At 41.5% G+C, this 23,472-nt stretch overlaps 1 protein-coding gene across 2 annotated transcripts; it reads left to right on the top strand.

Annotated features, from left to right (window-relative positions):
* Nucleotides 1-13,907: 13,907 nt before the first annotated feature.
* RNF138 (ring finger protein 138) lies at nucleotides 13,908-22,704 on the top strand. Of its 2 annotated transcripts, XM_080339787.1 has the most exons (7): nucleotides 13,908-14,063; nucleotides 15,048-15,213; nucleotides 16,730-16,845; nucleotides 19,657-19,725; nucleotides 20,226-20,331; nucleotides 21,115-21,222; nucleotides 22,596-22,704. In XM_080339787.1, exons 1-7 carry the CDS (start codon nucleotides 13,942-13,944, stop codon nucleotides 22,662-22,664), a joined length of 756 nt encoding a protein of 251 aa, XP_080195913.1. In that variant the 5' UTR covers nucleotides 13,908-13,941; the 3' UTR covers nucleotides 22,665-22,704. The 2 variants fall into 2 exon arrangements, with proteins under 2 accessions (XP_080195913.1, XP_080195914.1); XM_080339788.1 differs by lacking the exon at nucleotides 19,657-19,725.
* Nucleotides 22,705-23,472: the final 768 nt, after the last annotated feature.

Below are 23,472 nucleotides of genomic sequence, written 5' to 3'. Positions count from 1 at the left end.
TCAATGTCCTTACAAATAAGGAGAGTGAAAGAAATTTCTCTCAAATATCTGTTGTCATTGTTTATAATTTGTAGTCATCACTTCTTTCCACCTTTTCTTTGACAGTGGTAGTTGATGGTCCATCGCACTGGCACAATGCATGTGGGCTGTTGCTGTCTAGACCTGAGTGTGATCTCCAGTGCTAAAAGGAAATTTATTTTAAAAACGAATCAGTGACTGAATTATCAGCCTCAAGGCAACAATAGCAGTAGGCAGCAGTAGGTAAGTGCATTGTCAGTTGCGTCAGTGTTGGGTTTTTAACTAAACTGTGTTTTAACTAAATGTTTTTAAACAATTTTTAAATTTTTTTAAACAATGTTTAGATTTCAAACAATGTTTTAACTAAACAGCATCCCTGCCAGCGTTCTAACCCTTCTTAAAAATATTAGTATTTTCTAAGTATACATTAGAGGGAATCACAACAAATACACTGTGTTTATTTGATTTTGACACTTTTTAGGCTTTCAAAATTTTGAGGTCGTGCCTAGCCCATGGATACTTCAAGACCTCAATCCCCTCCCCATCCACAGCACCCCTGCACCCAGGGATGTACAATTCTCTTGAGAAAAAAAGGTTCCCTCCACCGCTTCCCCAGCACAGGGAGAGATTTGCCATCACGTGAAGTGCTGCAGGGCCAGAGCATCATGCCAGGGCCGTGGTGGCGGTATGGCCACCAGCCCAGACAAAGGGATTTCCCACTGCCTGGTCCTGGGATATCTCCTGCTGGGACGGAGGCCAATGGGGGGCCAGGGTGTCGGGTTTGGGGGTGGGAGTGGTTTTGGGGTGCAGATGCCTGGGGTCTGGCTGGCTGGAGAGACATCTGAGAAGACAGCTGAGGGAGAGGGGAAAGCCCACTTTGAAGTGATTTACATATAGGTAAGTGATTTACATATAGGTAAGTTACACAGTGTAGCACTGTCTACCATAGGTGGTGGGCACAGGTAAAGCATCCCCGGAGTCAGCCTGTTTAAGACTGACTGACTAATTTATGCACATTTCTCTGCTGAATGCAGGGAGAGGTTGTGACACCTGTGCTCATTTCTTTCTCCTGTTAAATACCTAGAAATATGTATAAATTCACCCCAGTCAAATCTGCTTAAGGGTATGCCAGAAACTCAGTTTTGGGGTAGCTGCTTTAGGATAAGGCCAGTTGTTCTGGACCACTTACACAACTGATGTGTAATACCAGCCATTCTAGAGTGAATGTGTTCTTCTGGTTCAAATTCCAAGTGAGTATTTCTAATGGCTGTCTTCACCACAATATTTATGTGAGCCACAATTGAAGTATCATCCCTTAATCTCAGTCTTATCCAGATGCAAGCATAGCATAAAGATCACATCTAGAATCAGCACAGAGCAATGTATGCAGGTGTAAAATGCAAGAACAAATGTGAACCATCTGCTACTGACTCCCTTTACAAACGTGGCACCTGACACAAGCATCTTTTTAGGGATAACAGCAGCAAGAAGTATGTCTTAGGCTGGTGTTTAGGAATAATTTTGGAAAAATGTTAAATAAGAAAAATGATAAAAGGCTTCCTAGCATGTTTCTGCACCCTTTTTTAGTTTCCAGGACCACTGGTTGGCCTCAGAATCTATAGGCAACTTTGCAGTGTTCCTTTGCAGCAGATGACTAGTGAAGCAGCTATGCCTTTTCTGTTGTTCACCTGGGAAGGCTTGTTTTTTATGTTTTATTCCAGGTCACAGACCATGGAAAATTTTGTGTTCCTGAGCTGAGACATACATATGTATGTACGTCACAAAATGCAACTGTTTAACAGCATCCTCAAGAACTAATGTAGTTGCTTTTGCTGGATGTGTCCTACAGCCTCTGACTAGAGACTTGAGCCAATTTGAGGGTGGACAGAAGGAGGGAAAAAGCATTGTTAGCAATGGTCAGTGTCAATATCCTGAGATGCTTTTGTTTTATTTCATCTACTTGAACCGTTTTAAGGGGTTTTTTTATTTATTTGTTTTACCCGTTCAGGTATAGACTGAGCAAATAAAGCAGAGTCATAAATTGGGTTAAGGGTGGAGGGATTTTTGTTGTTGAACCTGAAATTCTTTTAAATGTTTTTTATAGTCAACAGAACAAATCACTGATTAACAACAAAAGACTATTTGTGCATAACGCATGAATGTATTCCTTGCCAATTTTTGTATCCTTTATATTAGTTTTTTTCGGTTTGTTTTTTGTTTTACTCTGCTACTGACAGTTTTAGGGGAGGATGAACAAACTGGCAAAGGGCAATAAGACTTTATATTCTGTGATATTAAAAGGGGAAAGCTCTCAGCACGTGTGAACCTTGTATGGGGTTATTTATGGAAGACTCTTCTGTTTGTCAGGGAAACAAAGAAACCTTTTCAACCCTGTCTAAAGTACAGGAATAATCTAAGTTAAAACCTGCCCGAGGGCAAACTGTGTGTAACAATTCAGAGTTTATCCTTGGACTGGGAGTGTGCTGGGTCTTGGCTGTACTCTCTTCGCACTTTCTGTAATCATTTATACTTCTGTGAAGTGACTGCAAAATACCACCTTTTGCCTGACTTAGGCTTTGATTGTTTTTACTTGGCTCCATGGAGCTATATGAAGAAGTCTTCTAAAGAAGAGATTACATCTGAAATCCCCCTATAGATCGATCACAGGCTGTTAAGTATGTTAGAAATGCTGTTGCAGGACACACTGGCAAGCCTGGCAAGTTGTTTTACAGTGTCTTGGGAAGGTTTTGCCTCAGTTTCCAATTCCGCTTCTCTGCTGGAGTTGTGATCTGCACATCAGAGCTGGTGGGGGCAACGTGGAACTGGGACTTAGCAGCTCTGGTGCAATGGTTTGCATTTCAGCAAATGGGAAAGCAGGTGGATGTGCACTAAAATGCAGTAGTATCTAAGAGACAAGCATGTGATAGCTTGTGTTGGGCTGGAGGGTTGGGAGAGGAGACAGAAGAAAAGGTTGCTAATCTTCAGGAGAGGGGCAGCACAAGAGAGTGTGAATGGCAGCATCTGAAACTGGCACAGCATGACCATGAGTACTTGCTGGTTTGAGTGATCTACCAGCCAACGATTTGTGGGTTTAGGTGCCTCTCCTGAAAGCTACTGCATGTAACTGGCAAACAGAAGATGTTGCTGCTCCTTGCCTGTTTCAGCGCAAAGTCAGCAGCTTATTTCAGTGAAGTTTTGCATTCATGTGGCTGGGGTTGGGGACACAAGTTTGCTCCGGCCACTTCTGCAGTCTCATAGACATAGCAGAAGGACACAAGTGCAAATTTATCGTAGAGGTGCGAGAACTTTTGCCACCTCCTTGCCCTTATGTGTCTGCTGTCTGTGTGCTCACCGAAGCTGAGCAGTGTGCTCACTGCAGGTTGCAGTCTGGCACAACAGCCTCTTAGAGCCCCTCCCAAGCCAGAGGGGCTGTCAGTCAGTCAGTCAGTCAGTGTGCATCCTTTCTTTTGTCCTTGCATGCAGCCCCAGGCTGTCACTCTACCCGAGACCCTTCAGATCCCTATCTCGACATGATGGAGAGCCATAATCTAATGCAAAGAAAGGCCATCTCCTGTCCCATTAGCACCGGGGCTTTGCAGTGGTGCTCAGATAGGGAGGAGCACTAATGTCTTAAATCTGTACGGACAGATTCACCAAAGCTTATCTGTCATATCGGTAAGTGACAAAAAGCTTTTTAAAAAAGCTGCAGTGACCACTAATCCAATCTGGTTTTATTAAGAAAACCAGAGAAGTGAAGCGGTTTGGACACTCCCAGAGGTAGGTATGCCTTTATCCAGTCCAAACCCTGAGGTGACTAGGACAGGGAACCCACTTGTAACACAACCACCCAACACTTCCCCTGTGACTGCTGCCTAAAACCTGATTCTCCAGTTCCTGACTTCATCACGTATTGGAGAATTTCCCTCATCTTAACCTGAATTCTTGCCCAACATAGGAGCAGCATGGAGTATTATTCTGTTTATGAGCTCAGAAAGACTTATAGTGAGCTATCAGTATGCATGTTCGTGACATTGTCCAGCAGCAATGCTACCAAAAAAAAAGAAAAAAAAAAGGAAAAAAAACCCTTTGCTGAGACGGCAAGGTTTGAAATCATGGACTGCAGGCTTTGCCTGGTCACAGGGGATGAGTCCCTCACTTCTGCTCTGAAATTAGTCCCCATAGCCACATTTCAGTGCTACCAGCAGACTCAGTTAATGCTCCGTTAATGCAAGAAGAGCTGCAGGAACAATACCCACAATCTTCTTATCAATATATCTAAGAAGAAAAAAATATCCTGCAACATTACACTGGGGATCTAATGTGCAAAATTTTAATTCTTTTTTTATATACCCTACCTTATTTGAAGCATGTTTTGGGGTTTTTTTCTATGTATAGATTCTGTCATTCCTGTATTTCTGCAAGTTTAAAGAATAATGTGTGGACATGCCCTTACTGCCGTGCTTATCTTCCTTCTGAAGGAATTCCAGCTACTGATATTGCCAAGAAAATGGAGAGCACAAACCGAAATTGCACAGAATGTGAAACAGAGGTTTGCAACCTTGAACACTAATTACTAAATAATTCCAGAGATGTATCCATGGACATGAACTAACACTATTAAGATCTCTTTTTTCAGGCCATGTCTAAACAGAGAAACTTGACTAGCATGATGATGGAAGAATAAATTTTTGTGATTTATCAAGTTCCACAGCTAAAAGAGCTCTAAAACATGCTGCCAGTGCCATTGCAAATATTAAGCTCAAGCCTAAATCTGGGGGAACTGAATCTTTTTAGCTCTCTTTGTCTGGAGAAAGGACAAATCACTTAAAAAAAAAAACCCTGGCCAGAACTGCTCCCGTTAAGATACAGGACAAAGATATAAAATGTTGTGATTTTTCTCTTTTCTTTTTCAAACATCCTGCCCCCTCTTTGGTAAAGCTACCTAAACTGAGCCTTCTTCCTTAAATCTAAGTAAAACCTTTGAAACATCACTTACATGCAAATAAAGTTTTAAATGATACTGTTTGAACTGGAACATGTTAATCATGTTTCAGCAAAACAAGGTGCAGAGCGAAAGGTTAACAGAACTTTGGGGTGGAGGACAGAGCACATATCAGTAGGAAAAAGTTAACCAAGATTTAATTCATACGTTTTCTTGAAAATTTATGTAAACCCAAGTATTTTCTCCCACATTTGTGAATATTTCCTTCTGTGCCTCTCTCTGTATAAAGAACATTCTTCAGTCCTGTTCCCCTGTCATATCATGATACCTGTGTCAGTTTGTGAGAAGAGATTGTACAGGTCAGATCTGACTCCTGCTTCTTTTTTCTCTGACCAGATTCACATCTGGCTTTTATAATTTCCCCTGTCTTGCTGACTACAAAACAACGCCCTTAAATCCTTCTTGTCTATCAGCAGCACTGTGAAAATATCATAAAATATAAACCAGTAAGTAAATATGTGAACTTCTGAAAGACTGCTATTTGCAGGCTTGTGGGGAATTACAGACGATATGAGAAAGCAGCAAAAATGTCTATTTGTTGTTAGCACTATTGGTTCTTTACCTTTTTGTCATGGGTTTTCTATCTGGTTAAAACTAATCATGAAATGTGAGAACTGCAACACCTTGATAATAACAGTAGCTAAACACTGAATATAACTTCAATATTTTTAAGAATTATTTTTTGCAGAAGGAACCCAAATGTAACAGGTATGTTAAGAAGTGCTGAGCTAGGTATGGTTTAGCTAAGATTCGGTACTCAGCAGAGTCTAAGAACTGCTTTTTGTTCTCCAGTGGCAGATCACAAGAAGGGATCTAAGTATGGTTAAGTGCAGGGCTTTATAATCTTTCTTACAGCTGCAGAAAGTGCTGGTGGTATTTCTTGCAGAAAGACATCAGTGAGGCCACTAAGATATGTTGAAAAGGAGAGTGCATTTAATGCATTATAGCATCAAGAGACCTTTGCATGTTGTTTCTGATATTTGGCAGCCTACCCTTGGCAAGTGCTCCTGTGATGTGTCAGTCAAGCCAATGTATGGATTGCGGTGTTAGTATAAACCTAACTTCATTTGCAGTTTCCACTCAGGGAATGCAAATTGCAATTAAGTGACTGCAGCCTGTGCATTTTCATTCTGTTGCATCTGCGGTCAGGATAATCACTTGTAACAGAGCCATGGCACAGGTATCTGGGACACAGTTATATTAAATTTCTTCACCTTGATTCACCAGAACTGGTCATCAATGTTTAAAGGTTAGAAATATTGAATAACCTATGAGTAATATTAATGTCTCTGCACCATTTCTGTGCAAATAATATTTTAGTATCTCAGCATGGTTACTTCATATCCTTTCATATTATTTCTCATCACAGAAAATACCTCCTGGTTGTGCTTCACCAGCTTTGTTATATAGAGGTTCTAACTTAAAAAGGAAATGACACCCAGTAGCAGCAGCAGCATAAACCTCAACTCCTATCCTTAATAAATCTATAAAAAGTTTTGCTGATGACTTCACTGGGGTCAGAACCAGGCCATCAAGTTGGAAAACTATTGGTTTTAACAGCATTGATATTTTAATCATTAAAAACAAAGCAAGATGGGAAATGGGAGGTCCCCCTCCTTAAACTAGGAGTATTTCCCCATTGCCTCCCAAATTTAATGCCAAAATATTAAAGGCCAATGAAGGGAACAAATAAAACCACCACAAACCAACAATTATTTGAGTCTAACTCACTTTACTCTCCTAAGCTGAATGATATTATTATAAAATGTGTTGGAGCAATAGTAACACAGTGCTTGAGGAACTGAGCCAGCAGAAGATGCATATTCTTCCCTACATGCAGCCACAATGTTGTAATAAGGCTTTGACATAGAAAACATTCAGTGATGTATCAGTGTGAATGTGTTGTGGTACAAAACATAACAAGCTGTTTCTTCTCATTGCTTAGGTACGTCTGAGTGAAATGAGAGCTCATTTAAGAACTTGCGAAAAATATATAGAAAAATATGGACCTCTACGGTAGCTTGGAGATGCTGTAACAAGGTAGACCTTAGTGATGATGACATTGAAAAAGCACTTTTGAGTTTGTTAACCCAACATAGTAAAGTTAAACTGGTAGAAGTCTCGTTTCTTTTTTAAAATTGGAACTTGTTCCTGTGCTTTAGAATTGAACATGTATCCTTTAGTAATATTTTTAAATCATAATATTCAAATAGTACTTAGAATGGACACTATTTTGTGTGCATGTATGACTACAAAATAATACATTTTACTCGTAGTTAGTATGATTTTGGTAGGATTTAGCCCCATGTGACCTGTTTTGTAGAAACAGCAGTACTTTGACAAGTTAGCGGGTTTTGCTATTTTTTCTTGGGGAGTATTATGTTTGCTTTCAAATAAAACTTGAAAATGTTGGTTATTTCCAGAATAAATAAGACTAATAATGATCTAAATTTAATCAGCTCATTTCTAATAAATTGTTCTTCAGAAATAGTTTTGAATTAAGAAGACTGTCAGCTTTTCTTATTTATATACTTATAGTATATGAAAAGAATACATAAATCTACAGACTCGATGTGTGACATATGTCGAAAGTTCAAATTCTTTGTCTCTTTTACTATCTTTCATGGCAGGACCTGCTAGAGCAATCAGTTTGGTGTGTAGCGAGTCTAGAATGACTGGGGTCTTGGAGTTCAATGGCCTTTATTTTTGTCCATTAATGATGAGGAGCAATTTTGATATCGTTATTAAAATGCTTCTTTATATATGCAATTTAAAGTCCCTGTACTCTTTGCTACTTGAATTCCCAAATGACACATTATTCAAGTTGTTTGCTAAAAAGACCCATCTCCTTCTCAGTTACTGTTCTTTGCTTGCTCAGAGAAACTTGCGCATTTATCCACACACATTTGCAAACTGCACTAACCTGAAAACAGTGTCTCCACCATGCAACAGGCCCATACTCTGTACTGAGAGCTAAGTAGGAATCCTCTGTCAGAAAGTATCAATACTTGAGGGCTCCTGAGAATTGGCAGTTTGGTCACACATGCTCCAAGTGTATCACAGCAATTAAATTATGTTTTTATGAAATGGCTGTAGTTGTAGTGTTTGGTATTTTCATCCATTCTTCTCTAAGGTCATGGTGATGTTAACAGCACTTTTTCTGGATCAATATCCTGATGTGCTGGCACAGTTCTGTGCAGTGCTCACAGCAACCATTAGCAAGGCTGAGCTTTTGCCAACAAAACATACATCACACCCAAGTATACGTCATATACCCCCGCTGCATTTTAGCTATGGCAAAAGAAGCTTCTAATGATACCTGGCCAAAGAAATCTAAATAGTGCTTTTTTTGCTTATAGTACTAAAAAATGTATCTGTTATATCTACTGCCATTTACAATATAATACCTCTTAATCCCAGATATTCCTGTTCTTATCGCCAGCATGAAACTGATGAGGATGAGCTAATGGACCACCATCTCACCACAGATCAGAGAGGAGAGCAGTGGTAATGAATGTAACTATATATTTTACTGAATTCACATGTTAAACTGGTTAATTCTAGCAAGCATTACTTACAGGAGACACCAGACAAAGAGAAAATATATTCATTGTTTAATTGGTTTTAACAGTGGAGGAAAAACATACCTATATTAATTCCCTCTCCACCTCTCACAGACAAGCATGCATGCACTAGTATTTGAAATATAAGCACTCCTATCATTGTGAGCGGTGGTAGGAGCACTGAAAATGGTGTAGGAAGTCTTACAACAGATACAACACACAGTTACATACAGCCAAGACAAGGAGCATCATTAGGTTCAGTGACTTCCCTGCTTTTGAATCCCGTATGTGCTATTTCTGCTGACCTAACTCAGATTCCTGTGCAGCATTTGCTGTGTATTCTCATCTGGGCTTTGGGGTTAGAATGCTTATATGCCTTACATAGGAGTCCATTGTAGTGACTTTTAAAACATTTTTTTAAAGGTAAGATAACTTGATATCAATAGCTTAAATTTGAAGGTCCATAAGGCTGCGAGGACTTACTGTGACCCTTTTGGTGGGAATGAGGTCCATAGGGTGTAGACTCAGATCTTGACAAGCTTAATTTACTTCCCTGATCACTATTTGCTGGGGCATTTTAGACTCTGATTTTCATGTCTCGCTGAAGAAGTATTTTAGAGAGGTTACAGACTGAAGAACGCGTAGACAAATCAACCAATGTTCCTGTTGCCCACAGCAGGCGGGATGACGGAAACCCGTTCCATTCCCTTTATACTGCAGGTTAGTTTTCATCATTTTAACCATGATCATATCAAGTCAGTTAGCCTGGAGCCACAGTTCTGAGTAAATTAAAGGAAGCATTCACTCACAGGTGTATACGGTGTTCACCTCTATCAGAGTTATGCTTTAATGTATAGCATTTTGCCAAATTTACGTTTTTCTAATTAGACTCTGTCTTTTGGTCAGCTGAAATAATTGTCAATAATTTTTATCACATCTATTAGTCTATATGCTCTCATTTTTTCACTCAGGGCAAATTCATAAATAGCTGTATTGTATAGCTGTAGGGCAGAAATAAGCCTTAAAACATAGAAAAATATTAAATTCCTTATTAAATCCAGAGTTACATATACAATATGATCCTGAGAGTCTCGCAAGTAACATGCATTATACAGTGTTACACTCTTTCTGCTGTGTACCTCTTTGAAATCTTATGTAAAAACTAAGATTCAGAACCATGTTTGCCTCCAAATAAAATTAGAAGCAGGGAAATGAAAATGTGATCTGTTAAGGCATGTGGGTTTCATAACAACTTTAGCTATATCGGCATTAAGTTGGTTTATAAAGTGTAGACGCATCATTAATAAAAAGCGAAGAGAGGGAACATGCTGAGAGGTGCACTTACTTCTTTGCTATTGACACAGTGACCCTTCCTGTTATTTCTGAAATCCCTTTGGAGACCTTGTGTCAGGATTTCAGGAGTACCTGAAAAAGTGATTCAGCACAGTTATCATTTCAACACTTTCATTTCAAACTTAGAATAAATACATCAGAGCTTTAGTTCTAAGAAAGGCATAGGATTTTTTTGGTGTATTGTATCATAATGTTCATTACCATAACATGTCGTAAAGCTGTGTTTACTATACGAATAGTATATGCACACAATATGCATTCACATATGGGATATGTTGCTTTCTTTTCTCATTGAGAACTGTCCTTGAGAATGAAAACTACTCAGTCAGAAAGATGGACAGTGCTGCTCCAAAGGGTGGAATTGGTGGGAACACCTGAGCAAACAAAAAAAACCCACCTGGTTTGCCAGAGGAAAGTAGCCAAAAATATAGGGAAGAAGTTATTTGATTTATGGCTTCTTGCCCATCTAAAAAAATGTATAGAGAAATGTTAATATGTATGAAATACGCTACCACTGTAGGAATGTTGTCCCTAGTTTTGTCTGTGGCTGCAAGTGCTGTCAGTAGTGACATAGATACACCTGAGAAGAACAAAGGACGTCTGATCCCCCTGCAGTTACTCAGCTTTCTCTTCTTTCTCTTCTGTTTGCATCCATCTTTTCTGCTTCCACAGAACAACTCCCTGCCCTTTTTGTATTGGTCAGAGGTGCTGTTCTCTCAGCAGCAGCAGCATTATCAAGAAAACAACCAAAATAACAGTTGTACAGTTGTACAATAGTTGTGCAAAGGTGATCTGAAATGTACCTCTATTATGTCCATTGCCCCTGCAAAAGGCAAAATTTTATGAGCAGTTCTACAAGTTTTCAGTGTTGAGATTTCATTTCACAAACATGTTTTATCACAAGGAATAAAATGTTGGCAGGGCCATTGGTTTCATTTCATCTCAAAAGTCAGATTTAAAAAGCTTATCTTCAAATAAATGTGTTTCATAAACTTCAGCTGCCTGATTTCTCTTTACATGTTGTCTATGTCAATGGCAAAAACTGCGTAAGATTTACAAGGCTGGTGCCATGCTATATATTGCTCCATGGCACACTTGTTGTCAGCTCCAAGGTCACAGCTTTATTAAAGGATCAAGATTTACAATAACACTAGCAAGACCACGAATGCCTTCACACACACCTTCCTGTAGTTTACTTCCCTGAGGTCACCTGCGCAATTTCTCCCCCTGCCAAAAGCTACTAATCAATAAATACTGCGGTCTCCTGAACAAAGTTCCAATGGACTGATCATGTTCATTTAATAATAAATTTTAGGTTTTGTTTAACACCTGCCTTCAGAGGACATAACCCTCTTTACCTGCAGCAATTAATTTAACTTCACAGCAGCCTTATTTGGCGATTAAAAACTGCTCCACTTTTACAGATTGAGAAATTGAGGTATGAGGACATGCTTTGCTAAGTCATATAAGAAAACTGAAGAGGCCTGGAATCCCACCCCTGCCAGCCTCTCATGTGCTGAGGCTGAATGCCACGCTGCCTCTCTCCCAATGAGTAACACAAAGCGGTTGTGTAGCACCTGAACTGAGGCTTCTGTAACTCTTCCTTTCAATGTACTGTCATGGAATGGATAGGGCACACCTGAGCTGGCTATACAGCTATGGTATAGCTTTAACTGACACAAAACCACACAAGTGTTCCACACGGTATTACCACATAAGGTGTAGTTCTGTGTCTTCTTCTGGCTCTGCTTGTACTGTTGAAGAGGTTATTGCCACCAGCTGCCACCCAATGCCTGTCGTGACTACTCCAATCTACTGGTCTGGCTTCCTACTTCATTTCAGGGAAGAAGATAATCAATTAAACACTTTAAACAGTCATGGGGATTTTGCCAGCCCATAAACAGCTCACCCATAACAGCCTCAAACAGAGCAGTGATGAGCACAGGGGAGCAGCAACCACCCGAGCTAGCATATCCCCAGTTACCAGAGGATGTCTCACCACAACACCTCAGATCCCTGGCCTGTCCTCTCCTGAGAAATCCCTGTCATGGAGTTCTGTCCTTTCCACTGGATTTTCTCCTGACCTGAAGCATGAGCAGTAACTACACTAGCCCAGGCAACTTAACTTACATTGTGTCCATCAATTAGGACCAGCTTCCCTTCAGTGTTTCAGATCTCCTGGTACATAGAGGTATTCAAACTTTGCCTCCATGTGATCAAAAACTAAATATATCTTTAGGGCAGCCATTGGCTTTTGCTCTGCTGTCTCTGCTTTTGCTTAGAAAGACACTAGTGTTTTTAGCGAATAGTAATTGAGATAGATGATGAATAAGAAAATAAAGCCAGCATTCTTCACAGGATGGTTTGCCCCTCATCCTCACCTGAAAGGGAGACCTGAGCTTCAGCTTTGTTTCTGGCAGCTCCCCCTCTCCCCTCCAAACCGTGGGCTTGGATGGCAGCATGGCCATTGCCTCTTGCGGCTGATCACTTGCAGATAGAAGCAGCAGCTCTGATGGACATCTGAAGCCTAAATAGTTCTGAAATGCTGGAAGTTGAAGACATATATGAACCACAGCTCTTAGTTTTTTATGCTCTCTCTTCCCCGAAAATCGAACCTCAGGCTAGAGACAGGGAAATCTCTGCACCTCATGATCTCCTCTGAACATCTCGCCATGGTACAGACAGCTGTGGTCTCAAGGACATATGGGAAAAGAAGGTGGTGGATCCATTTCTCCTCAGCCTTTTTCCCACATCTTTGATATGTAATGAGACCAGGCTGAACCTGAATCTTAGTTTTATCATGAACTCACCGATTAAGATATTCTTAAAAAAACCCCCAAACACATATCTAATAATCCATTTATTTTTAAAGTATTAACCAACATCCTGTTTTGTTGTTTGTCTGCCAAGAGTTTCGCTCAAAGGAGGTCAGTGCTAGATGTGCTTAATAGGTCCAAAGTCTCCTCTACCTGGAGAAATTCGTTGGCATTACTATTTTGCTATATTCTTGTAATTCTTTTTTCTGGATGAAAAGTGCAGTTATACTGCTGATTTTTTAAAACTCAGAGGCAGAAAACCAGCCCCAAATATTACTAATACTGCTGGAACGACTGCAGAAAGTTACCACTACTGTCAGACAATCTATAAATAAACAAGAAACAGGGCAGACACGGATTCACTGTTAACTTATTTGTGCAGAGGTCGGTCCTAAGCGCCTTCCTCCGGTGTCGGGCCGGAGGCCTGAACCTGAGGCCGGTGCCCAACGCCCCGCTGGGCTCGGCGGCCCCACTAGGGAGCGCCCCGCCGCGGGGTGGCACCACCTGCGCCCACAGCGGCACTCCACCAGCGCCGGGCCCGCGGCTCTGCCCGGCGGCGTCACGGCCTCAGCCGCCTACGGAAGGGGAGGTGCGGGTCGCCGTCAGCCGCGGGCCCCAGGGGGATGGCGGGGCCGGCGCAGAGCGGCAGGCGGAGCGGGGAAGCCTCCCGGGCGGGGCGGAGCGGGGCGGAGGGAAGGGAGGCCGCCCCGCCGTGTCATAGCAGCTCCGCCGGGCCGGCGGGCGATCGCCATGGAAACCCAGGCCCCGGTCCCGCCCCTGCCCACCCCTGGGAGAGCGGCGGCGGGTAGTGGGTGCCGCTGGGCGCCTGGCCGGAGCTGCGGCTGGGAGGCGGCACCCGCCGCGGCGGCTCCGTCCGCGGGCACCAGCAGGTAGAGCGCGGCGGGGGGCGCTTCCCGGGGAGGGAAGGCGAGGGCGGGGCGTGCGGCGCGCAGGCCGGGCCCGCTCCCCCGCCCGTCTCCATCGCGGCCCGGCCTCCCACCTGGCGCCCGGTGCCCACCCGCCATCTTCTCCCGGACCCCCGGCGCCCTCCGCCCCCGCGCCGTGTCCCGGGGCTGCCTGGCGGCGCCCCGTGGGAGGGGAGCTCAGCTCAGCTCAGCTCGGCTCGGCTCGGCAGGGCGGGGCTTGTTCCTCGTTCCTCATCCGCACGGAGAGGCCCTGACGTGTTGCCATGGCCGAGGGAGCCGCCGAGGCGGCGGCAGCAGCAGCGTGCTTCAGCGAGGATGATTTTTACTGTCCCGTCTGCCAGGAGGTGTTCAAAACGCCCGTGAGGACCGCGAACTGCCAGCACGTGTGGGTATTGCTCCCTGCCCCCAAGCCCCCTGCCCTCTTCACACGCCTTCCCCTCACCCCCTCCGGCTCCCCGCCCGTTACCCCTCTGTCCCCGCTCCGCGGCGCACAGACCCTCGGCAGCCGCGTCAGGGGTCGGGTCGGGCCGCGCAGCGGGACCCGCGGGACTCGTTCCCTCCCCCCTGGCCGCCCCGGGGACCGAGGCGCCCCCGCCCAGAGCTGGCGCCAAGGCTCGTGTGCCGAGTGCCGTCCCGGCCTCCCGTCGCCGCTCTCTTCTGTGGCGAACGAGGAGCGCTCAGCTCGGAAAGGCGCCTCTCGAAGCGAGCCCCCGCTTCTCTGGCCGCTGCTGCCCGAGTTTTACTGCCGGTGGGAATACCGTCCGCATGTAACCCAACTCGCGTTGTTTTAACTTCATAGTTTCCTGTTCGTTCTCAAGCAAGGACCACAGCTTAGTTTTTCTGTCTTTTTAGTTCACCTAATCTGCGTTTTTCAGGGGAACACTTAATTGCAAAGTACTATTTTCTATAAAAGCTTTGGCAGTGGAAACACGAGGAAAAGAAAGTGAGAGGAGAACTGCGAAAGCTGATGAACTGAAATCTGTGGAAACACATGTGAAATAAAGCTTTGCAGGATTTTTGGCTCTGCTTGAGGACAGTAAACAGGAGTTACTCTGATAAGATTTTCCAGTGTCACGTGCCTGCTGCACCATTTAATATTTCATTAATGATCAATCTGGTGTGCAGCTCAGGAAGACTAGACAGTAAATAGTAAGATCTTTACATAATTTGCATTGCTAAGTTCCCCTAATTTCCGCATATGTATTTGTAAGCACCATTATTTCATTTTGCTTATATTTATAAAGATTTGTATTCAGTAGACTATTACTCTAGTATATGTATTTTTTCCTAATAATCACCCAGCTCTCTCCAAGGACCAAGTACCCAACTCTCTTTGCTAACCTGTGTTTGTCGTAACTTTTCAATTTAGGTTTTGCAGGAAGTGCTTCTTGACAGCTATCAGAGAAAGTGGAACACATTGTCCTCTCTGCCGGGGGAGCGTGACTAAAAAAGAAAGAACATATCCCAAAAGGGCTCTAGATGTTGAAAACAGTATGAAGAAAGCTTCTGGGGGCTGTAGATGCTGTGAGAAGCAGGTAGAGTAAAACTTTTTATAAAGTTGGATGAATTGTTCTTGGTTTTGATCAGACACACTTCTAGTGTGAGTCATTCTTGTCTTGGAGCTAAAGAGCCTATAGGAGTTTGAACTTAGCTTTGTATGGCCTGTGTATATACTAGGCATGCAGTGCCTGCCAGGTGTGCCAACAGACATAAACCGAAAGAGTGTCTTGCATTCTCTATAAGGACTTTTTAAGTGGAGTCCCAGTTTTTCCCCAAAACAATGCAAAAAACAGATATAGCTATAAAACTAGCAAAAGGAGAGTAAGACAGCTGAAAATGAAAGTTGCAGATATATGGAAATCCTCAGGAACTTTCACTATGGAAATGAAGTGCATAAAGACATGCTAAAAATTAAAATGAAAAAATATGGGTTGATTACCCTCGGTGTGCATACAACCAGATGTAATTTCCCCCTGCCCTGTCAGTCTGTTTATGTTTTCTTCATTTTGCTTCTAAAGGGGTCATTCTTTTCAGAACATTGGGTGAAATCTTGACCCCCACTGAAATAGAGAATAATCTCTTTTCTGATATAAACAGATGCCGGATTTCAGCCGCACATTTTTTTTATGACAAATTGCATCACATCCAGGTAGTTGTGTTCATGTTTGTTTGTTCCACTTGGGGCTTGGTTCTGCCAATGTGCAGATTAGTGCTAGTGGAAAGCTGAGCTGCTTGCTTTGTTCCACATGATTCACTAGGATGAAAAACTGGGAGAAAGAAACAATAACAAGTTGGTAAATTGAAAGGAAGAACCAGACGGATCCCCAGAAGAAGTTTAATGGAATTTTGGGCACAGGCATGTGAGATGCGATCTTGTTCAGCCTCTAAACCTGTAAGCACTTTCTGATAGTGCTGTCAGAGCTGAAATTCTGATTTAGGGCATGTCCAGCACAACTGTCTTCTGACAAATGTAAGCAACTCATTTTCTTATCTTGCATTTAAGCTGGATAGGCAGCCTTAAGTTGCTGTTCATTCACCTTTTTTTTTATTCTTTTTTTTTTTTTTCTTAGAAAAGTTACGTATTCTCAGAACACAGCTAATGCAAAAAAGTTTTGCTTTGCACAAGGTAACAGCAGGCCAGAGAAGACTGAAGGAGCAGTGGTGCTTATCCCGTCCTCATGGCCCCTCTTTGTCATAGCTCATCAGTTACTGATCCTGGATGTGGGAGATGTAGTTCCTGTGATTTTGTTTCAGTTAAATGGAGTTTACTCTCATCTTTCACCCCTCAGAGAGCTCTCTCAGTTGCCTGGCTGTTGGGGGTTTGGGGAGTGGGAATGTTCTCCAGTCTCACAGAGTGACAGAGGCTCTATGGAAAAAGGAATTGAAGATCTCCTGTTGGGGAAGAAAGTGTTCATGCTGAGAGTTCTAGTTTCTGCTGCATATGATGTCTAAATAATCCTGCATGCGTTGCTTTCTGTTGGCAGAATTACCTCTTCCTTCTGTCCCTGGATTGTTTAGTATAATTTCAACAATTTGGCATTTCATTTACAGGTTAGATTTTCATGGATGAGACAGCATTATAAAACGTGTAAGAAGTATCAGGATGAATATGGTGTTTCTTCTATTATTCCAAACTTACAGATTTCTCAGGATTCAACAGGGAACAGGTAATGAGGGTGTTTTCTCTACAACAATGCGTCTTCTGCTCCCCCCTACTCCCCAAGGAAAGCGGTTTTTTTCCAGGGCATGCCTTCTTTTTGCAATAATTATTGTCCACATTTTTGTGCTTCAGAAAATGACAGTTTTCCCAGGTCCTTTTCTTTACTCTTAGCATTCAGAAGAAAACCTTTCTACATGACGGTTTGGAATGTCTTCTAGGGACTCTCCTGAAAAGTCTATAGTAGCTTGCTTTCATTGCATTGACAGCATTTGAGCAGCTTGCTTTGTAACAGATTTCATAATATTTAGGCACAGGGAAGTTTACTTTTTATTCCGTGCCCCCCCTTCCCAAAGTTTGTTTTAGTAGGTATCCTGTTTCAAAACATTACTGTGCAAGCTTTTGCTTTCTGATTGAGTTTGTTTTGAACTGATCTCTTATGAAATGTATAAGGAACTCCAGTATGTTACACACCATAAAGTACAAGTGCCACATACCATTTGTTTTTCAGGCAGTAGAGCTAAAGAATTTTCTTTTGCCTACATTCTCACTGATGTATTTGGTTTGACTGAGGATTTTTGCTTATTTTTGTAGACTTTTTTTACATGTTAGTTTTGTGGAGCTTAATTTTATATAGCCGGTCCTTTATTCACTTTATTTTGATATCTGTTTTCTGTTTTTAGCAGTCTAAACTTCTGTTTGGTTTTCAACCCATCAGTATATTGAAAGCAGAACTTGAAGGTGCTACCAGAACTAGTTGCAGCAATGTCCCCGGAAAAATTACAGAGAAGATTATACTGAGTACTGCTGAAGGGCATTTAAAGAATAATACAATCATCAGGCACAGCCAACATGGGTTTACAAAGGGAAAGTCATGTTTAACTAATTTGATATCCTTCTATGATAAGGTCAGCTGCTTGGTGGATGAAGGGAAGGCAATGCCTGTAGTTTTTCAGGATTTTAGTAAGGCTTTTGATACTGTCCCTCACAGCATCCTTGTTGTCCAACTGTGGAATCAGCAGGTTCATGGTGCACTGGGTGAAGAACTAGTGAAGGGCAGAGCTCAAAGGATTCTAGTGAATGGGGCTCCATCTGTCTTGTGACTGGTCACCAGTGCTGTTCCTCAGGGCTCAGCTCTAGGGCCAATTCTGTTCAATATGTTTATCAACAATCTGGATTCAGGAGTTAAATGCACCATTAGCAAGTTTGCCAGTGATACCAAACTGAGAGATGCTGTTAACTTTCTTGAGAGACTAGAGGCCTTGCAGAGGGATCCATATAGATTGGAGCATTGAGCTGTGATTAATGGGATGAAATTTAACAAGTCAAAACGCCAGATTCTGCACGTAGGATGGAGTAAAGCCAGGCACAAATATAAATTGGGAGAGGATTGTCTGGGGAGCAGCCCTGCAGAAAGGGGTCTGGGGGTACTGAGTGACAGCAGCTCAACACAACTCAGCAGTGTGTGCTCTGGCCACCAGGAGGAAAAATCCCATCCTAGGGTGCATCAAACACAGCATGGCCAGCTGGTCAAAAGAGATGATTGTCTCCCTGTATTCAGCATTGGTGCCACCTCACCTTGGGTGCTGTGTGCAGTTCTGTGCCCACAATTTAAGAAGAATGTGAAGGTCCTTGAATATGTCCAGAGGTGGGCAAGAAAGCTGGTGACAGGGCTGGAAGGCATGTCCTCTGGGGAGTGGCTAAGGACTCTGTGTTTCTCTAGTTTGGAGAAAAGGAGGCTGAGGGGTGACCTCCTTGCTCTCTGCAGCTTCCTAAGGAGGGAAGTGGGCTGGGAGGTGCTGAGCTCTTCTTCCTCGGATCCAGTGACAGGACATGTGGGAATGGCTCAAACTGCACCAGGAGAGGTTCAGACCAGACGTTAGGAAACATTTCTTTACCGAGAGGGTGGTCAAACACTGGAACAGGCTTCCTGGAGGAGGTGGTCAATGCCCCAAGACTGTCAGTGTCTAAGAGGCATTTGGACGAAGCCCTTAACAGCAGGCTTTAATTTTTAGTCAACCCTGAACTTGTCGGGCGGTTGGATGAGGGGATTATTGTTTGTCCCTTCCAACTGAAACAGTTTATTCTCTCTTTACTTTTCTCCTCTATGTTTCACCAAAGTGTCTGGATATTGTTATATCACTATTTATTGACCATGGCACAGTACAAGACCTGTGCTTATAGTATTACAGAAGTATAAAAAAAATGTACTGTGACCAGATTTGTGATTGTAAATGCTCATGTTCTTAGGGTGATCAGCGTATCTGAGCAGTTTCTTCTGGCTTAGCTAGAGGCGCATGGATGGTCAAATTTACTTTTCAAAATGTTTGCCTGACACTCTTACTTTAGGAAATAGTTTATTTTGTACACAGCAAAAGAAAATTTGCTGTAGTTAAAAGTTGTAAGTTATTTGTGTAAACCCATGCCAGTTAAATGTCTATTTACATAGTCCTAAGTCAAACAAACTTAGAAAGTGCTGCTTGTCTTAAATTCACGTAGTTCGTAATGCCTTTTGAGCTACTTGACTGTCGTCTCCATTACCATTCTTGTTGACTAAATGTTGTCTTATATAGCACTTTCCTGTAAAGTTGTGTAGTATCCCACCAATGGTCACCTAAATGCTGAGACATAACTTGATCTAAAGGAAAGTTGTGAAAGTTAAAATATGTGCCTTTATATGTCTTGCCTTGAAATTCATGGGACTTAATGGATATGTGTATATATTTTTTTTGTTTTTCCTGTTACTGTTAAACTTCTAAAAATTTTCAGACTGGACTAAAATAATCTTGATTTTCATTGTCTTTTTTTTCTTCATTTAAAGTAGCAGGAGTGATGCAATATCTGATAATGGCGAGATGGCTAATAGTCAAATACTTCAAGGAGAAACAAGGTAGGCTGCTTATTTGTCTATAGTTACTATTAAAATAGATCCAGACAATCATAGTGCAAACTTTTACTAACTTGAAAAAAACAAACAAAACAGAAACAAAAAGCGCAAAGATCTGCCACAAGTAATATTAAAAAGCTCTTTTCTTCTACATTTGCATCTATATGTTAGAATTTGGGTTTTTTCAGTCCTTTTCTGAAGGATTTGAACTAAAAGGTATTACCAGCAAGGAAGAACAGGGTGCAGTTGCAATTGGAACAAAATAATTTTCTGAAGGTCGAGTTTTGGAAGAATGCATTTAGGTGTACAAATCATAAATATGCTCTAAAATTGCAATTTGGAAGTAGCAGTGGAACTCCGTTAGATCTGTTGCTCTGTCAGTGAGGTGGGGGGTTTTTGTTATTGAAATCAAGGAAAATAATGACAAGATAACAGATGAATTAAGCTTTCTGTAACAGTACTTCTGAAACTCTCTGTTTAATATTCTTTATTTCTGTTTACAGTAGACATCCAACCTTCAAATGTCCCCTATGCCAGGAAGCCAATTTTACCAGACAGCGTTTGCTGGATCACTGCAATAATAGACATCTTTATCAGATAGTTCCTGTAGTAAGTAGAGCTGCTTATTTATGCTTCTTAAGCTACTTTCATTCTAATTATGTGACCGATTTTAAATGTGTGCAGTAGCTACTCTATATCTGTAAAGATTACTGTGGTCTGAGAAACACAATATACTTAATGCAGTGCATTATTTAACTTGATAAGTGGCTTTTATTTGAAAATGTTTCTTGTCCAGCTTCTTGTGGGTTCTGACTTAGCCGTCACATTTATCTTGAAGTGAAGCAAGCTCAGGTTTTGAGTCTTACACTTACTCTTCTTCATTTAGTTCAGAACTGTTTTTGTTGAATCCCATTTGTAATGTAATTATCGTTTCATGTGAAACCTACAGTAACTTGAAGAGTAATCTAAGGTAATCAAAGGGAGTGAAAGAAAAATCTGTTTAGTTCCTGTTCTTTTCATCTGTATAGTTTTTTGGCTTACTTGATCATCTCAATTGTATGAAAATCATCCCAAACAATAAGTAGGATGCAGTAATCACCATCTTTTCTAAATTGTAAGCAACAGAAATTGACAAAAAGAGTGACAGACAGCTGTGATAATCCCCCACTCCTAAGAAAAGAACTTAAGAAATTTGACAAGTTGAAAAGTAATTTTTGAATGTTAAGCTGTGGAGGAAAAGAACAATTAACACTATGATTCTGTGTGAACATGTTTACTGTATTTTGGTAGTGAATGAGTAATAGACTAGTTATTCCTGTAGAACATGTCTTAAATGCATTTTGTATTACCAATAACTTTTTAAATTCTCTTTCTTCCCCCTTCCCAATTCAGATCTGTCCTATTTGTGTATCTCTTCCTTGGGCAGATACTAACCAAGTTACTAGAAATCTTGTTAGCCATCTAAATCTAAGACACCAGTTTGACTACGGAGAATTTGTGGTAAGCTTTTTCTTCTTTGATGGGCAAGGGAATAAATAGTAACTATTTTCCATAAATAAAAAAGCCAAATAAAAAATTTGTACCCAACTTGTTTGTGCTCTGGACATGATGTGTTCCTGCTCTGTGCAGAACTCAGAAGCAGGCCAGTCTGTGCTAAACTTTGTTATCAACACCAACTGCTGGTATTGTCAACGGTTAAGCTCTGCTCCAAACTGATGGCTTAAGGCTTTAGCTTAGTCTTCTCAATCTGAACTATTTGTTCTTCCAGAATACTTTATTACTGCTGCCTCTGAGGAAAATAAGAGATGCTTCTCTGTTTTATTGACGTGTTTGACCTTTTATGGCGAAAATTATTTAATTGTAATTCTCAGGACTCAAAGTGCAGCTTGACTAGCTGGTATTGGAACTACAGCCTCTCTTCCAGTATGTTGGGAGAGGGGCTGCAGTGTGAAAAAGAGATGTGTCATTCAGTCGTTGTTCCGGTTGACTTCTTTCAGGCTCACTTTGAGTAAATGACCTTGAAGTACATGTTGTCACCAGGTGGAACATAAGTCAAGCCAACCAATTGAGTTCTGCACATGGAATCAGAGAGCTGGAGAGTTTGTGTTGTAGTTTCTACAGAGTTTGACAGGCTTTGGGGTACAGAGCTTGAGCTTTGTGTGGGACAAGCACAGTATTTGAAGCATAGGCAGCCTCACCGCTTAAAGCTGGCAGAGATGATGCATGTTGTTCTTTGTGTTGAGTGATCTCTGAGAAAGGCATAAAGAAGTGATCTATATAGGGGATTGGACTCTTCGGCATGAGTGCAGCTTGCATGTTTGAGGATGTAGAAGTGGTGATAGGAATTCTGTTTTGGGGAAGCTGCCAGAACGCACTAAGAAGGTGTGTTACTCTGGCATATTAACAACTTGGAAGATAGCTCCTCAAAAGTAGCAGGGTTAACCACCTGTCTTTTGTGACACCTTTGCCATCCCATTTTAAGCAGTATGTTCTCAACAAACTATGATTACTGTTGACTGGGGATCACATTTTGTTTTTACTGACGGAGGATGTTGTGGCTGTTTGGAAGCCCTGTTGTAAGAATTGCGTGATGCAGTCAGCTGGCTATTCTGTAATGTAATTGAGCCAGGGAGAGAAACTGGGCCCTTCTGCTTAATGAGCCTTTATTCTTCTCCTGTCTCATATATGTCTTGGTACTTTGTTAAATAGAAGATGCTGTGCAACATAAACAAGCATCTAGTACACATAAAGATGGAGAGTCTTCATCTAGGTGCCAATTCCTGTGTGAAAATGTGGAAAATGAATGAATAAACTAAGGACTATGTTACATCTTGAGTATTTGTCTGTTTTGATAATGTTTTTGTTTTGTTTAGAATCTTCAGCTTGATGAAGAAGCCCAATACCAAAATGCAGTTCAAGAATCCTGCCATGTGAACTTTTAAAAGTATAACCCCCCATCATCCTACTGATTATCTGAGAGCAAAATGACATCAATTCTGTTGGTGATCTGAAGTGTTGTTAATAAAAAATGGTATTCAGTAATGACTTTTCAGGCTTAACTTTTTTCCATGCTCATAAGGACTTTTCACAAATGATATTGCTGAAACTCTAACTTGACTACTTTACTGAGATGTCCCTGTGGAATTAGGGACCTTTTTGAAAATTGTCAGCGTTGTCATGATTTTCTCTTACTACTCTGTTAATTACACACTTTTTAATTAATGTCAGATATTTTAATTCACCAGAAACAAATTTGAAAGTAGTATCTTTAGAAAGACATACAAAGATGCTCTTTTGCACTGTTGAGTTTCTTTAAGTTCAGCTGTCATCTGCTAAGATGTTTATGAGTTTGGTGGTTTATTTTTGTTTGGTTTTGGTTTTTTACACCATTACTATGTAAATGAAAACAATGCCAACTTAAGAAATACAAATATTTGTTTTCTGTAGATCAACAATACAGAGCAGTTTTTTCCCACCTTTCATTGAGAAAGAATGATACCATTGCCTAGGAATAATTACACCTATTTTTTCTCCTTTTGGAGTGTAACAGAAATAGGATGCTTACTTACTAAATGGTTGGGTGAGTTTTCCCTGTATTGGGGAACATGATCCTCCTGACATACTTTCTGAGCAATTCAAGATGACATGCAAAATATATACTTTTTTGGTGTATGCCTGTGACCAGCTGGTTTTTCATTTTGTTGGAGCTTTTCAAGGACATCTGTTGTTGCATTAGAAATTAAAGTTTTT

The sequence above is a fragment of the Nesoenas mayeri genome, assembly GCF_963082525.1.
Source record: "Nesoenas mayeri genome assembly, chromosome: 2".
Taxonomy (NCBI): Eukaryota; Metazoa; Chordata; class Aves; order Columbiformes; family Columbidae; genus Nesoenas; species Nesoenas mayeri.
Note: the sequence above shows the minus strand (reverse complement) of the source record. Positions and strands in the feature narration are given on the sequence as shown.

Bases quoted from the DNA above. Each gene is read 5' to 3' on its own strand.
- RNF138 (XM_080339787.1), top strand. From the start codon at position 13,942: ATGGCCGAGGGAGCCGCCGAGGCGGCGGCAGCAGCAGCGTGCTTCAGC. The intron at 19,726-20,225 runs GTAGGCTGCTTA...TTCTGTTTACAG, and splicing joins ATACTTCAAGGAGAAACAAG to TAGACATCCAACCTTCAAAT. The intron at 21,223-22,595 runs GTAAGCTTTTTC...TGTTTTGTTTAG, and splicing joins TTGACTACGGAGAATTTGTG to AATCTTCAGCTTGATGAAGA.